This window comes from Carassius gibelio, chromosome A2 (assembly GCF_023724105.1).
Source record: "Carassius gibelio isolate Cgi1373 ecotype wild population from Czech Republic chromosome A2, carGib1.2-hapl.c, whole genome shotgun sequence".
NCBI lineage: Eukaryota > Metazoa > Chordata > Actinopteri > Cypriniformes > Cyprinidae > Carassius > Carassius gibelio.
In genome coordinates, this window is record NC_068372.1 from 19,028,416 (window position 1) to 19,045,976 (window position 17,561).

At 39.3% G+C, this 17,561-nt stretch overlaps 1 protein-coding gene across 1 annotated transcript; it reads left to right on the forward strand.

The window, feature by feature from the left end:
* Nucleotides 1–10,559: 10,559 nt before the first annotated feature.
* On the forward strand, nt 10,560–17,561 carry pi15b (peptidase inhibitor 15b). The gene is made up of 6 exons (XM_052617413.1): nt 10,560–10,702; nt 10,845–11,130; nt 16,655–16,773; nt 16,926–17,058; nt 17,131–17,246; nt 17,403–17,561. Exons 2-6 carry the CDS (start codon nt 10,864–10,866, stop codon nt 17,536–17,538), a joined length of 771 nt encoding a protein of 256 aa, XP_052473373.1. The 5' UTR covers nt 10,560–10,702; nt 10,845–10,863; the 3' UTR covers nt 17,539–17,561.

Genomic DNA, 17,561 nt, shown 5'->3' on the forward strand with positions numbered 1-17,561 from the left:
GAAATCATTATTTTCTAACATATTTTATATAAGTCAAATAATGATTTTAATTTGAAAATATACATTTTTGGTTATACTTATCTGAACAATTCTTATTAACTAGTTGCTTATTAGCATGCATATTAGCATATTGGCTTCTTATAAGTACTCATAAAATACATATTAATGCCTTATTCTGCAGGAGCATATTTTAGATCCCTTAACCCTACCCTACCCCACACCTAAACTTAACTACTTTACTAACATTTAAAAAGCAGTAAAGTAGTAGTTTATTGAGGCAAAATCGCAGTTAGTTAGTAAATGAGAATTGGTCCCCAAACTAAAGTGTGACCAAATGTTTAATTGATTAAATTCTATAAAGATTTTTACCCAATAGAATGCTGTTGTATTTTCAGGGGCCTCCTGTAACTAATATGTTGAATAATTCTTAGTAACAGGTCAGGTGTTGGTGAGTATGAATTAAATCTCACAATGTAGTTGAACAAAAAAAAGAAAAAAAAAGAAAAGAATGCCAATAGTGACCCCTGGTGTCTATCCTTCTGGCTCTTCGCTCTCATCCTCTACGTACAATGTGTCCTTGTTCAGAGGCGAAGTTTTTAATATAGAGTTCGGTAAGAATTAGGTCAAGATTAATTTTTGTGACAAGTATAAAATATATCTGAAAACATCAAGACTATAGGCTATAGACTATTGATATGCGAATCTACAACATTATGTTTATTAATAAAAACATGTGTATAACGTGAGTTGTTTAGCTTCAGTTATTTCATTGTTAAAAACAATAACATATGCTTTACGGTCCACGAAAAAGTAACAGTTTGCTTCAGACCATGTTTCCTCCAGGTTTGTTTTCAGCGCTAAAAATAAATAAAATAAAATAACAAAGCATAGATATACAAAAACTCACTTGTAACCACATAGACAAATACACAACAAACGAAATTAATTAATAAAATACAAAAATACAAACCTTTCACAATATAACTCCCCCCCCTCCCCCAGGCCAGGATCCAGCAGGACATTTTACCACAATACACCACAAGATGTCAGTGTGTGCTTTGTACATTTCCCATTGTGTGTAGAGTAAACCTAAACGTCGTTACACCTCTTTTATGAGTTATGAAAATCTATAAATACAGATTTCCTCTCTTATGCCTTATTTTGGACTCAATACATATTTGGCTTATTGCCATGTCCGAAGGATTGTTCAAATAATTTAGAAAAATACTATAACGTGAAACAGGCCTCTTTGGTTCCATTTGGGCAAACATTGTTATGATGTCCATGTCCTTTTCCCAAAAAGGAAAATGACTTTTTTTTTTTTTTTTTTTGTTACAGCAGAACAACAGAACAGTTAAATTATTCTTCCTTGCATCATAAACAAAAAATGACAATTTAGAATCACTTGCAAACTGACATTGGCTTAAATGAACGTTCACCCCAGGAGCTGATTCGGTTGCATCATGGTCGTCCAATAGTTGGCAACATGGTTATCCAATCCAATATTTTTCTTATATTTATGTCCACCTGAGAAAATAAAGCACACCAGCTGGTCGTTTAAGACATGTTCAGTGCCTCTCTCTAGGCAGTAGTTCATGGTGGGTCTCTGTTTGGGGGCACTGCAGAGAGCTCATGCCTCAAACGGGAGGGAAACAGAACAGCAAGCCAACAATAACACTCACTGAGCATTTAGCTTGAACCAAGACAAAACCAGGGCTGCCAGTATATTCCAGAGGGCACTGCAAAACCAAATATTCCTATAGATACACCTATCAGTGCACTCTTTATTAAAATGAGTCTTTGTAGGAGACATGAATACCAAAGGGCCTGTGTTAGTTTATGACTAATGAAATTTTAACAGGGTAAGCAATATGAAAAAGTCTTATCAAGACATAAAAAGATAATTTTACATGCCATATTGCTGTGGGTTTTTCCCAGCAACCCACCAAAGCTCATATGTAACCTTACATCAAGGACAAGACGTCTAAGATTGGGTGCTCAAATATCTCAGAAAAACAGTGGAAGTGCTGAACTGGTTTTCTTTCCCTGCAGAAACAATGTAACTGATCGTGTACAGTTGGCATGGACTTTGACTTGTGTGAAAGTAAGATTTGCTGTATTCTGTGTAAGTGTGCAAGAATACACATGCACTGAATGAATAGATACAGAGACATCTAAAATATTCTTTCTCTGTCGTTGCTCTTTATCTTTTTCAGTTGTTTCTCTATAATGTTGGTCAGTATCCGTTTGGCAAACAATTTATCATGTGCATGAAAAGTACAATAGAACTGCACAGTGCTGCCACAATTATACGCTACACAAACATAAGACAAAATCTGGTTTGGAAGTTTCATTGTAAATTGCTGTTGAGCTGATTTACTGTTGCTCCTTATCGCACCCCTTGTATCAGCTTGAAAAACATAGTTAAATGACATCATCTCTTTTTTGAAACTATGATTTCAGCCAGCTGAGTTCTGGCAACTATGAGTTCTTGCCATTATGTCAGCTGTTATTGTTTAAACAATCCTTTATATTGTTAAAACAAGGTTGGCTGTTAACATCTCCTTTCATTGCTGTGACAAGAGAAAAATTTTTTATTGCTTATTTATAATATACATTTTTTAGTCATTGTTTCATTTTATAGATTTTGCATGTCATCATATTGTGTCATTCCTATAAACAGTTGTAGTGGTGGATGATGATATCGCCAAGTAATAATCTTCTGTGTTAATAGTATGAACATTTGTAAATGCCGTCTGTTAGTTCTATTTTTGTAGTGCAATTCTATATATGGTACTGAGAGCTCTTTTATTTTCTGGCATACATGTGAATTGAGGGAGAAAAAAGATGTTGGAATGCCAATAGAATTGTTAAACACTCACACACATACACTTATTCTGCTCTCACTGAAATTCATACCTACAGTGCAACCCTTTGTTACGATGTATCAGAAGGTTCTGGAGATAGATTCAGACATTTATATGTATATTAATGCATTTGGCTTTGATCCAAAGCAATTTACAATGCATTTAAGGTATGCATGTTTTCTTTCGGAGCAACGCTTAATTCATAGAATGCTAAAGACATCTTTATTTTGGTGACAATATGGTGTTGTAATGAATGCAAGATGTAAACAAATATCCATATGTTCTGAAAATACAGGTCATTGCCACTTCCTGTCTAAACCAGACAACTGACCAGCCCAGTGCACCATCGTTTTAATCACTGCAAGAAATACAGCTCCTGATCCATTCGGTTTACACCACATTAAAAATTCCCTTTGATGCAACATGACATTTTACAACATTCAACATTAGTTTGTGCGTTATTCCACACTGCACTTTATAATTCACATTTATTTAAATTGCTTTGGTTTCCACCGTGCAGCGCTCCAGAAAGAACACAGTTTGTGTTTAATAAATGTTTTTATTTATTTATAAATACTGTGAATTCTGACATATTACTTGTTATACATACGTTTTTCACAAACTGCTACTTTTTTGGCCTACTGACTGAATAGTCGTAAAAAGTATATTTAAATGCAGCCAGTCTCTGCATTACCAGTGATTCTCAATTAATCAGTTTAGTGAATGACTGAAAATGATTGATATTCTCACTCATAAAGAAAGCCACTTGCTTGTTCCTGTCATTTCAATAGGAATCTATGTGTAGCAATTTACAAAAGTATGGCACATATGCTGTTTCTCCATTTAGTCAATATATCTGTGTTAAACTGATACTCAGGGCCAGAGAATGTCCTGTAAATAAATCTGATGTGTGAAATCCTTTTCCACACTGTTAGAACTCCATTATCTTTGTCTTGCCAAAAGACAGAAAATTGCCAAGCCACAAAATAATAATTTATTGATAAAAAAAAACACACTATATTTAGATTTCTTAATTTGGTTATATATTCCCAAATGTGGTTTTAATATATATTTTTTATAGGCTATACGTTGGGTAGATTGAGGTCATCTTATCAATCATTTGGCATTAAAATCATGATGAGTAAAACACCGCACTGCATCATGGTGGTCACATGCCAGCTGATACTGAGGTCCATCACTGATATCAGCTTCAACTGTAAGAAAGTAAATCAAGGATTACATGTGGACTGAAGGATAAACAGACAGTTAATCATTGCATTAGGCTGAGCCAATTTCTCTGAACCATATGACTCTTTTAAAGGAATATTTGATAATTTGTGTTAATGAATTATGGCATAGAGACTCCAGAGGTCTTGTTTGGTGATCTCCATTCATAAGCTTTAACCCTATCATAGACATTAATGTGCTTTGTTTGAAATACAATTGTTTTTATTAGAGTGCTCATCACAGCACAGCAGTTTAAGTGAGTGCATCAGAGGTTTGTTCTCTTTGTGCTCCAGGGAATCCTGTTGAGTGACTCATGATAGTAAGGGAGGTCTTCATCAATTTTTTCTTTTTCATGTTCAAGCTGTAGTCCAGTGCTTTTATGTAGTACTGAGAGGATTGTTGTGCTTGGAGGTTCCCCTTTTCTGTATTTTTTCTTCTTACTCTGACATCTTATGAGTCAAAAACATGAAAGCAAGGATTTAATTGTTACTAGAATTTCCCATGTATCATAATTGTTGAGCAGGTTTCTCTGTCACCGGAGTCTTATTTAAGCACCATTGTTAGCAAGTAAACAATGAAGCAAGAAATGATGTCAGAATAGTTTGATATTCTACACTATTCAGAGAATATGATGTATTTGATTCAGGTTTTCAGTTCAAGAACCCATTAGACTGTTACATACAGCATGAAATAAAGAGTTGTGTTTTAGGGCTGGCCTATAATTGCATGTGTTGTGTACAGTACCATATTGATGTACTTTTGATCGCAAATCCATTTAAATAATCATTACATCAGTACAGAGTCAAAAAATTGATTACATGACAGGATGCCATTTAGCTTAATCATTAAATATTAAGTCATGTTGCAGACAACTTAATATTGTATTTTTGTTTCAATAAAATTGGTTTGAGATCAAACTACAATTCGTCCCCTTGGGATTATAAGGTTCTATCTGCGTTCTGAGTAGTTTTGAGATATTGAGCTTTAAAGTTTTTGTGTTCCATAGACTTCTGTAGATAGAACCTTTTTGTTTTTTCAATAAAAAATCCCAAAATGTACACAACTTAAAATAAAACATCACATAATGTAAATAAATTGTCACAGAATAAGAATATGTGAATAACTCAATTTTGACAAAAATGTCAGATAGAACCTTATAATTCCAAGGGGACGAATTGGTGGAAAGTTTTGGAACATCATCCACATGTCAGAAAAAACAATCTCATATATATATTTCACAAATCATTCAAGACATTAACAAACACCCTCCCTAACTGTATGCAACAATGCTTTCTAAAGAAATAAATGTATTTTGGATGATCTTTTAATTTTTGTCAAGAACATAATATCACCCTATTTCAGTTGCATTATTTCTTCCTAACAAATGAAGCTGTAAATGTGCACCAAACTTCTGTTCTTTTTATTAGCATTTATCCTACAAGTTTGGGGTCAGTAAGACTTTATTTATTGACAGTATTTATTTATTTGTAATAAATACATATTTATTTCACTGGACCTGAGAATCAAACCTGCAACCTTCAGGATACAAGTCCAACTTTCTAACCACTAGGAACATTTCCCTCGGCCCTGTTAAGAAGGGGTTCCAATAAGGTCCGCTCATTATTGGTTTACTTCAGGAGTGTTCAGTCCTGCTCCTGGAGGGCCAATGTCCTGCAGAGTTTAGTTCCAAACTGCTCCAGCACACTTGCCTAGAAGTTAGTGAGTCTAGAAGACCTTGATTAGCTGGTTCAGTGGTGTTTAATTAGGGCTGGGGCTCAACACTGCAGGACAGTATAGGTTGCAAAGTCATGTTATAATGTCAGACATTTCCCTTATATACAATTTAACCCCAAAACTAAACTTCTAACTTAGGGCTAATATCTGCTTGGACACAGTAAACATCTCCCTTCTGGACCAAAGGATGCATAAGCAGTAACACTCAATTCCAAGAAAACCTGCAAACTCACAGTTCAGCGGAAGAAGGGAGGAGAGTTGAAGAGGGAGCGGGGTCATCTGTGTGTCACGTTGTTCTTACTCAGCTTCCACCTGCCAAAGAAAACGATATGCCTCTGAAGGGCTTCTTAACTTGGCTTTACACACATGCTGGCAAATGTGCTCTTTGGACTCAAATACTGAACAAGTGTACCTGTATAATGAATAAGACATAACAAATACATATAATACAAAAACCATATCTCTGTTACTTACAAAAAACTGTTAATTACAAAAGTTAGTTAAAGGGGGGGTGAAATGCTATTTCATGCATACTGAGTTTTTTACACTGTTAAAGAGTTGGATTCCCATGCTAAACATGGACAAAGTTTCAAAAATGAAGTTGTACGTTTGAAGGAGTATTTCTGTTACAAAAATACTCCTTCTGGTTTGTCACAAGTTTCGGAAAGTTTTTTTCGAGTATGGCTCTGTGTGACGTTAGATGGAGCGGAATTTCCTTATATGGGTCCTGAGGGGACTTCTGCCGGAAGAGCGCGCGCTCCCGTATAGCAGAGCACTGAGAGCACAACAGACATTCACTGATCAGAGCGAGAGCGTCGTGAAAATTCACAAAAGGAGTGTGTTTTTGGTTGCCAAGGCAAGACAACCCTGCACAGATTACCAAAAAAAAAACAGCATTAAGGGACCAGTGGATGGAGTTTATTTTTACAGAGCATCAACGGAGTTGTGCAAGTGATTGTGTTTGTTCCCTGCATTTCGAAGATGCTTGTTCACAAGGCCCAGTTTGACGACGGATTTGCGTATGGTTTATTTCTTAAGGATGATGCAATCCCAACGAAAAAGGGTCACGATCGTGTGTTGGAACCGCAGGCGGTGAGTAAAACTGCTTAAAATATCTCTGCCTCCTTGTTAGTGCGTCCCCTCCCATGCCGGAGACACGGGTTCGAGCCCCGCTCTGAGCGAGTCGTTGCTGCTGCTGCTCTCGTTCAGTTTCAGCCTCGGGATCTGATTCTGGATCATAAATAAACGGCTGAATCTGACTGTTAGACATGGTTTGTTTTGGATGATGGTTTTTTCCTCAAGGTAATGTCACAGCTTCCAAACGCTCTCAACGCAAAAGCTTACTGGCGCTCGTGATTCTTTAGCTCCGCCCACACACCACGTCTCCAGTCGGTCGTGTTTTTCCGGGAAAAATCGGTACAGACTATCTTTCTCTTATGAATATAATAAAACTAAAGACTTGTTGGAGTTATGAAGGATGCAGTACTACTCTATAGGTACTCAAGATTAACAGGATATTGAGTGAAAACGAGCATTTCACTTCACCCCCCCCCCCCCCCTTTAATGTTTTAATCTCCACCTAGGATTGTTATGCTATATGTTGATTTTATGATTTTATTTTTAAGGATAAAAAACTGTATCCAGTACAACATGGCAAGCTAGGCTATATATATCTATATATATATTAGGGGTGTAACGATACGCGTATTCGTATTGAACCGTTCGGTACGAGGCCTTCGGTTCGGTACGCGGTACGCATTATGTATACCGAACGGTTCGTTGGACTAATTAATTATATATTTATATATATAAAAAAAAAAGAGAAATATAATGATATGCGTTCAACAAGGTAACCCAATAACCCAAACGACGTAACAGGCAACACCCCTGACACCCCCGAAGAAGAAAAAAACACCAACTTATAGTTATATGTTTATGTTAGGCTACTCAGTCAGGCGCTCACTCACTCAGTACGCGCTGAGTGAGCGAGCAGTTCATGCACGGTATGCGGTGGCCAATGCGTTTAACAGACCAGAAATAGAAGATCCTCCAATAACCAACAGGTCTGGTGTTTGGGTTCACTTTGGATTCCCTTTAAGCTATAATGGTGATGGCAAGAGAGTGGTGGATAAAAAAAACAACGGTATGTCGCATCTGCTACATGACAGGGTACACCAGCGAAAAAAAAAAAAAAAACACCAGCGGGAATACTTAAAACATGTCAAACTCATTTACGCTGACATCACCTTTTTGTGTCAGTATCTGGGAAAAGACGAAAAAAAGGAGAAACATACACACAACAAACTATCACCGCAGCATTTAGACACCGGTACACCATTATAGCTTACAGGGAATCCAAAGTGCACCCAAACACCAGACCTGTTGGTTATTGGAGGATCTTCTATTTCTGGTCTGTTAAATGTATTAGACATTTTGCAACAAGACTTCAGCGCGTGCTGAGTGCCTTAAGGCCGTTCACATATCGTGCCTAAAAACGTCTTTCTCCTTCTTTCCAAAGCGCTCGGGCAGAACCGCTCCTGAAGCGTCTGCCTTTGCTAAGCAACAATGACGTGCTCTCTACATGAGACGCGGAAATTTCAGCAAAGGATAAATGGATTTGCAGCTCTAAAAATCGCTTGCAGTATCTCTGCTACTAAATTTATTTCAAAATTGCAATCCATATACAACTATGATCAGCTGCTCCTTCATCTTGACTGAGCTTTCAACGTTGTTACGGGAAAGTTTGAAGCTGATTGGTTAGTTCTTGTCACATGCTTGCGGCATTCTGAAAAGTTGAGATGTTTTTACATTTTGCCGTATCTAAAACGTACCGAACCGAACCGAACTGTGACATCAGTGTATCGTATCGAACCGAACCGTGAATTTTGTGAACCGTTACACCCCTAATATATATATATATATATATATATATATATATATATATATATGTGACGAGTGGGGCGGGGCCGAGGGATGTGGGAATGAGCGAGGCCAGTGGAGTAATTGGGAAATGAGCGACACCTGCGACCCACCACCGGTCTCGAGTCCCACAGAGGAGATGGAAGGATATAAAACTGGAGCGACGACAGTGAAGGACGAGAGAGGACCAGGCCTGGGCTTTATTTTATGTTTTGGTTTTTATTTGCGCGCATCCGTGAGGGAGCGGAGGAGTCGGCGCCGTTCGCCAGGGGGCCGGAGCCTGCTACCATCCGCTGGAACGGGGAGGAGCAGGGAACGGGGGACTCCTGCCGGCTGCCGGCTGCCCAAAACCGGAGGAGCCGTCGCCATCCACCAGGCAGCAGAGGAGTGACGTGCCATCCACCGAGGGCCGTGCAGTGCCAAGGCCAGGCACCGCGGAGGAGATCACCCAGCTGGTGGAAGGCCAAGCAGCAGTGCGTTTGGGAACCGGAATTTTTTTTTCTCTCTCCCCTCTATCGTCTCTGTCGCTTCTCCTTCCATCTCCTTTACTCTCGCCTCATCTGTTCTACCCCCAGTTTCCCGCAGGTCCCCGTGAGTGATCCCCCCTGGAGGGAAGTGTGGGGGGTGGGGGGTGGTAAAGCGCAGTCTCGGGAGTACCCCCCGGCCTGCAAGGGGCGATGGGGTTATGTGACGAGTGGGGCGGGGCCGAGGGATGTGGGAACGAGGAGTGAGGCCGGTGGAGTGATTGGGAAATGAGCGACACCTGCGACCCACCACCGGTCTCGAGTCCCACAGAGGAGATGGAAGGATATAAAACTGGAGCGACGACAGTGAAGGACGAGAGAGGACCAAGCCTGGGCTTTATTTAATGTTTTGGTTTTTATTTGTGCGCATCAGTCGTCCGTGAGGGGCTGATGCGCTGTTTTGTGTTTATTTTGAATTATTAAAATGTTATTGGATTGTCCGCCGGTTCCCGCCTCCTTCTTCCCGATGATTATGGAGTCTTTATTATTACAATATATATATATATATATACAAACTAATTAGTCTTATTACATGCCTGCCTGTCCAGAATACTTAAACCTATTTGGTCAGAAGTTTCTGAATAATTATATTTGCCCATGTTAACACTATAGAACCATCTATCTGGGAACTGGACTGCCATCACACACACACACACAGGAAGTATAAAAAGTTACTTTCTTTCCTCAAAAGGTGTTTTTTTCCTCTATAATCTGCTGTGACTGCCACTGGGCTCTACTTCCCCACATGTGGAATAAGGATTTAACTGAGCATGTGTGAAGACAAATTAGGTGATTTATAACTTGTTCCTTGTTTGATAAATTGGGAGTGTTACAACAGACCCGTGTTACAACCATTCCCGATCTCCTCCTAAGTAAGTAAAAAATATATGTTTATATTCATAAAAATTATTATGTTTTGCCCATTTATGTCTATTTCTTAGTTAAATAGTTCATAATGAATGAATGAATGAATGAGTAATACACGCAGGTTGATCATGATTTGGAGATAGACTTTCACTACCCTTAATGAAAATTAACCATGTGGTTTTATTACAGTTAAAGTGTAGTAACCATAATATTTTTTTGGCATAGCTACTGATCACCATTTTTAGAACCACTTAGAATGGGTAGTGTTGCAAAACTGTGGTTAATTTGTGGTAGCCATGGTTGTTTGGTTTCATTTGTAGTAAAACCATGGTTAATTTTCGTAAGGGCATACTATTAAGAGTGTAAGATAGAGCTGTCCTCATTCGGGCTGGACACATGCACTGTTCGGGTGACCAGCGGGTAGAAGAGCACCTTGCGTTTGCCTCCTGATTCACAGCAGCAGCAGCTTATAAAAGCCAGGGGCAGCAGTGTTCAGGATGAGAGAGAGAGAGCTCCATCAGGATAACTGAGACTCACGGAGCTTCTGCCTCGGCGCACACGACGGTACGAGTGCTTGAAACAACCCACATAAACTTTTTATATACTTTATATGACATTTTATATATTTCAAATATCATACCACTCTTTGTTTCAATCACATTTAATTTAGAAACCTTAATGTTAATGAGAATTGTTTTATTTGCAGATTATTTACCAAAAGAGGGATGAAGAGCATCAACTTTTTTACCGACTTGGTTCTTCTATTCATAGCCAGTGATGCGAGCGCTTGGATTATCAGAAATGCGACTGAAACACTCACCTCAACCAATATCACTATCAATAAATCGGAAATGGGCAATGACGGATTAGCATCTATGCCCAAAGCAAGGCGAAAACGGTACATTTCGCAAGATGACATGATAGCTATTCTGGACTATCACAACAAGGTGCGAGCGAATGTTTTCCCACCTGCAGCCAACATGGAATATATGGTAAGCAACTCATCCCTCGTCTTTCCAAAGAAACAATATGCAGCATTTTACCTCTTAATAGCAAGAAGCAAAACCATACAAAACTGATTAGATTTGCATGCGGTAAAATCATTCGACAGCTCCTCCTGCTGGATACAATACAATTATAAAAGCCTGTTATAAATAGACCATTTAAAGAGCCACACAGATGGGAAATCAAAAATTACCTGTATTACAGTGTATGATGTAGCTGTCCATCAGTGTAAACAATGTGCAAAGTAATTAAACCAAAAAGTACACGATTTATAAAGTTATTGGCTTCTAAAGTAAGGAGTCGACTAAACGAGTCGTTATAGATTTCAAATCTTTTGCCCATCTCTATGTACGTCACTAGGAGCACTTTGCATAATAATCTCCGCCTACTGTGTTTGGAGAAACCAGGCGGCAAGAAGTTGACCGGAAGTTGAAGTCGGCCGCGCGCTGCCATCTTGTAGCAGAACTTCACTTGCGTTAGCATTCCCATTGACTCCCATTCATTTTGGCGCCACTTTGACAGCGAATAACTTTACATCTGAGGCGTTTAAAGACTCCGTTGGTCCATTATTTAATTTTAAAGAGACATGACAATGTATAAAGGGCTCCATTACCTTCTATGTTACATTATGGCCCCGTAGAAACAGTTTTTGTAAAAATAGGCTAAAATAGGCGTCATAACCACTCTGCATTACCGTACAGACAGGAGGAGAAGCTCGCAGGTAGTTAACTTAATCTGGCGTTATTATATATTATATAAAACTGGCGTTACATTTTAAAATACTATACAAAATAATTAATCAAAATACTTACTCCTACTCACTCACGCCAAAGAACTCCCCGCTCAAGCTCGCCGTCTCTGTAAGATTAACGATGGCAGTTTGCACGCACAGCTACTAGAACATTTACATCTGTCAGACAGGTTGCTGACGTCGTCAAGCTTCGTTTGAGTCTGCGCGTCAGAAACGGAAGTGCTAAAAAACGCTAAAAATGGGCTTCACTTGTCTCAATTGAGTTCCAATGGGGTCGCTGTGTCCATTTCTTTTACTGTCTATGGGAGAAACGGAACTCTGACCTGCCCCCCCCCCACACAGACGCTTTGGTTGGTGTGATAGCATCATGTCGAGGAGACAGTGTGTTTTTAATTGTAAAGGCAAGTTTGTTTTATTTTCACTGCCAATGAAGGAAGATCAGAAGATTCACCACAATACCAGAGCAGTACAACAAATACCTTTTGTTGTGTTCACAACATTTCACTGATGACTGCTTTTCTAATCTCGGTGAGTACAGCGGGATTTTCAAAGCGTTTGGCCATAAAAGATGGTTCAGTATAGAGCCAAAAGAGTCTAAATAAAGATAAATGCACACACTTCATTCACATATGCACACATAGGATTCATACATGCACACACATAATTCATAAATACACACAGAGGATACACAAATGCGCACAAAATTTACAAATGCACACACAAAATTTAAAAAGCACAGAAGATTCAGAAATGCATACAAAATTCAGAAATGCACACAAAATTCAGAAATACACACACAATTCAGAAATGCAAACAACATTTACAAATGCACTCAAGATTCACAAATGCACAGGACAAGATTCAGAAATGTATTTCTGATGCACACACACATATATCTTAATTTACAAACTCCTTGCGGTCTGTGAACTTCACTGCATTTGTGTGTGAATTTTGAGACTCCCCTGACTTGACTTAACACACAAATGCTTTTTTTTAAACAGGGAATTGTCAGCAACCAATCAGATATCTCCCTTCTTTTAGCCAATCACAAGAACGCACTCCACCTGGGGGATTGTTTACTTATGAGCCAATCACATGAATGCTTTCACACAGCATGATATGTCCCTGGTTCTGCATATTAAAGCCAATATGAAATTGTATGAAAATACAGATGTTTAGATTACAATTCAGGTTTACTTTTTTATAATTTTTATATAAATTTATAAATGTCTCAATACATATAGCCCAGTGACTGCAGAAAAAAAGTTAACCATGGATTCATAAATTTGCAATAGGAAATTATTTAATTTTATTTAAATATTTTAATGAAAGAAAAAAAAATTACACCTTTTTGAATATTTAAATATATCTAAATATTCTTTTGGATGCAATATAGAAGTCACTTTAATTATAATAATTCGGTCCCTACATGAAGAGAGAGTCAGTGGTCCACTGCAAGAGGAAAGTGACTCTCCGGCTGCGCAAAGTGAGTCGCCGGCTGCATGAGGAAAGTGAATCGTTCGCTTAGGAAAGTGAGTCGCCGGCTGCATGAGGAAAGTGAATCGTTCGCTTAGGAAAGTGAGTCGTTCGCTGCGTGACTCTTGAGGAAAGTGAATCGTTTGATGAGGAAAGTGAGTCGTTCGCTGCGTGACTCGTGAGGAAAGTGAATCGTTCGATGAGGAAAGTGAGTCGTTCGCTGCGAGAGGAAAGTGACTCTCCGGCTGCGCAAAGTGAGTCGCCGGCTGCGTGAGGAAAGTGAATCGTTCGCTGAGGAAAATGAGTCGTTCGCTGCGTGACTCGTGAGGAAAGTGAATCTTTCGATGAGGAAAGTGAGTCGTTCGCTGCGAGAGGTAAGTGACTCTCGGAAAGTGAGTCTCCTGCTGCGCAAAGTGGGTCGCCGGCTGCGTGAGGAAAGTGAGTCGTTCGCTGCGCGAGGAAAGGGAGTTGTTCGCTGAGGAAAGTGAGTCGTTGGCTGCGTGTGGAAAGGGAGTTGTTCGCTGAGGAAAGTGAGTCGTTCGCTGATTGGCTCATAAGTAAACAATCCCCCATGTGGGGGATAAAACAAGGGAGATATCTGATTGGTTGCAGATCATTCCCTGTTTAAAAAAAAAAGGCATTTGTGTGTTGAGCCAAGTCAGGGGAGTCTCAAAATTCACACACGAATGCAGTGAAGTTCACAGACCGCAAGCAGTTTGTATATCAAGATATGTGTGTGTGTGCATCAGAAATACATTTCTGAATCTTGTCCTGTGCATTTGTGAATCTTGAGTGCATTTGTAAATGTTGTTTGCATTTCTGAATTGTGTGTGTATTTCTGAATTTTGTGTGCATTTCTGAATTTTGTATGCATTTGTGAATCTTCTGTGCTTTTAAAATTTTGTGTGTGCATTTGTAAATTTTGTGCGCATTTGTGTATCCTGTGTGTCTATTTATGAATCATGTGTGTGCATGTATGAATCCTATGTGTGCATGTGTGAATGGAGAGTGTGCATTTATCTTTATTGAGACTCTTTTGGCTCCATAGTTCATTACCAACTTTATTTAGAGCAACGAGCATCTCCGAATCACAACGCGAAGTATGATTTTGAAGTTATGTGTCTGTTTTCTCCCGAGCATCTTATCTCTATGTGTGCTGTCTGCAGCCTTTGTTTGTGCTGATCGTCATGTACAAACACGTCATTAAAATGAAGTGTAACTCCGTGAATACTCAACGAAGAGACATGAGAAGAGACGTCTATAGAAAGCTTGACATGTCTACTTTAAAACTAAACAAGTGCTGCCGAAAACAGATATTCTGTGATAAAGTAATCCATATGAAAACAACGCGATGTCTGTTTTTCATGTCTCCCTTCTAATGTGACCACGCCAGAGATGCTCACAAGTCTCTGAGCTAGAGTCCAAGTCAAGTCTCAAGTCTCTGAGCTAGAGTCCAAGTCAAGTCTCAAGTCTCTGAGCTAGAGTCCAAGTCAAGTCTCAAGTCTCTGAGCTAGAGTCCAAGTCAAGTCTCAAGTCTCTTTATTATATTAAGTCTCTGGTTATAATAAATGTTGCATCACGTACAGCGACCCATCCAAGCTGCTTAGAACACTGCATAGCTATATATAAGGAATTCAAAGCATGTAATATGTTATTATGACAACTCTATTTATTAGCATACAATATCAACTTTGATTTTGGTATATAATCAGTGTAAACAGGCTATTGCAACATGACAAAAACACCAAGAATGCTTTACTTTTAAGTTAATATCTGTATTTTGCATTTATGGATTCAGTAATGGCCTTCTGTCTGTCCTGGCTGTAGCTGCACACCTCTTGTCTGGCTTAAGAATAAACAAAGCTACGCTGACTTATGTTATTCATACAATACCTACTCACAAATAAACATCAAAAACAAAGCCGGCTGCAATGAATTTCTGTGCAAAACAGCTTTTACTACAAACACTTCAACACAAGAACATTGTTATCACACAAGAACATTTTGATAGAGAACCAAAAATATTTAAAGTAGATAAAATTAGAATAAATAAAATGGAAATGTCTACATACTATTACTACTGTAAACTTTGCAAATAGGACATCAGCCCCTTCAAGTCAATGAACAATAACAAAGTGGGCTGCAATGAATATCTGTGCAAAACGTCATGGCTCCGCTCCTACCCAATGACAGAGGCACGCAGGTTTTTTTCCACTGGAGTACTCACGTGAAGGATGCGTGCACAACTAATAACTAACATCATCACGCTATAAAGGGTTGGCCTGCGCTGGATGCGCCCCTCCCCCTATAACTGTTCTGTCTCGCGGAGGAGCTCATTTGTGTGCATCTGTATGAAACACGCGCTCTGAAACACGCATAGGAAAAAAGAGCGACAGAAAGTACGGCTCCCCTCCAGCCGTGACTCGGCTCCCATGGTTCATGTTTATGAGCCGTTCAAAAGAATCGGTTCGTTCGCGATCGTCACAACTCTAACAGCGAGCTCAACTGACGTTTACTAAAAATTAACATTGTTCACGAGTCCCGGAGCTCGAGTCCGAGTCGAGTCTGAAGTCTTTCGAGGACGAGTCTCAAGTCGAGTCTGAAGTCACTGTTTGTGCGACTTAAGTCGCACTCGAGTCCGAGTCTCAAACTCGAGTCCCCATCTCTGGACCACGCCCCCGCACTGAACGCGCTATTCTGATTCAAACTGAAGCACGAGGCTTGAATACGCACACACAGAAGAAAAAGCAGCGAGACTGTTCCAAGTTTTTTATTTTACTGTTTGCTTCACAGTCAGAGGAATAAGACATAATTCACCCCAAACAGATGCTAACGCATAGTTTACTGTGGAGGTGTGTACGGAACAACCAATCCAAACTGCTTATGTTAGTTGACCAATCAGAACACAGTATGGTACCGAAAGGTGGGGTTTAAGGAAACTGAATCTTTTGAACAGCTTCGTGCGAACCGTTTGGGGATCTCTGAGAATTGAGGTAATTTTAAAATGATATTTTGACAAAATGACAATGTTTTTTAACCTTGGATGGATTTAAACCTGTTGTACAGGACTTATAAACAGTGATAGGAAGCTTAGAATTTTAATCTTACTGGCTCTTTAATCCCACCGATAAATTTACTTTTGCGTTTAAAAAGTATACAATTTTTGTTGATTTATTGCTTTCATGTGGGTATTTACATACATGCATACATACCCCCCCCCCCCATATATATATAGATATATATATATCTATATATATAGATATATATTGTTATATTTATTTTAGCTTTGGAATGAAGACCTAGCCAGGTCAGCAGAAGCTTGGGCAGCCACCTGTATTTGGGAGCATGGACCTCCTTACCTTCTCCGATATCTGGGTCAAAACCTCTCAGTGCGAACTGGCAAGTAAGTCTTGCATGTGAACAGTTGTTTGCTATTGAAACAATGAACAAGACTCAAGGCAATGGGCCAGACCAGAATTTAGTTTTTTGGATGCAGTCCAGTGGATAATGCTCCCCCTGCCCCAATTGCATCTAAATTGTTTCTGCTCCTGCCAGTTACTACTCCATTCTTCAGCTGGTTCAGCCTTGGTATGACGAGGTCAGAGATTATGTGTTTCCATACCCACGCGACTGCAATCCCCACTGCCCAATGCGCTGTTATGGACCCATGTGCACACATTACACACAAGTGAGTTTGGTTGCAAGTCATAATTCAGATTAAGCAAACAGCAAAATGTCTGACACTCTCTGCATGTTACAGATGGTGTGGGCGTCATCCAACAGAGTTGGATGTGCCATCCAAACCTGTTACAATATGGTAGTATGGGGCGTCGTGTGGAGGGAGGCAACATACTTGGTCTGCAATTATTCTCCAAAGTTAGTCATGTTTTTATCTTTTAATGCAATCTTGCACCCTTCAGTAGCACCATTCAAGAGTGTACCATTCTCAGTCTGATAATGCAAGCATATGACTTAGATGTTATGCATGCTCATCTTTGTGATATATTTTTAAAACCGTCCTATTTTTTTCAGGGGTAACTGGATTGGTGAGGCACCTTACAGAGTCGGTGTGCCATGCTCAGCCTGCCCTCCCAGCTACGGAGGTTCATGCAGCAACAACATGTGCTTTCCTGCCATCAACTCAAACTTCATGTACTGGTTTAAATAAGCTATCTGTTATATGTTTAAAGC

Bases quoted from the DNA above. Each gene is read 5' to 3' on its own strand.
- pi15b (XM_052617413.1), top strand. From the start codon at position 10,864: ATGAAGAGCATCAACTTTTTTACCGACTTGGTTCTTCTATTCATAGCC. The intron at 11,131-16,654 runs GTAAGCAACTCA...TATTTATTTTAG, and splicing joins CAGCCAACATGGAATATATG to CTTTGGAATGAAGACCTAGC. The intron at 16,774-16,925 runs GTAAGTCTTGCA...TGCTCCTGCCAG, and splicing joins CTCTCAGTGCGAACTGGCAA to TTACTACTCCATTCTTCAGC.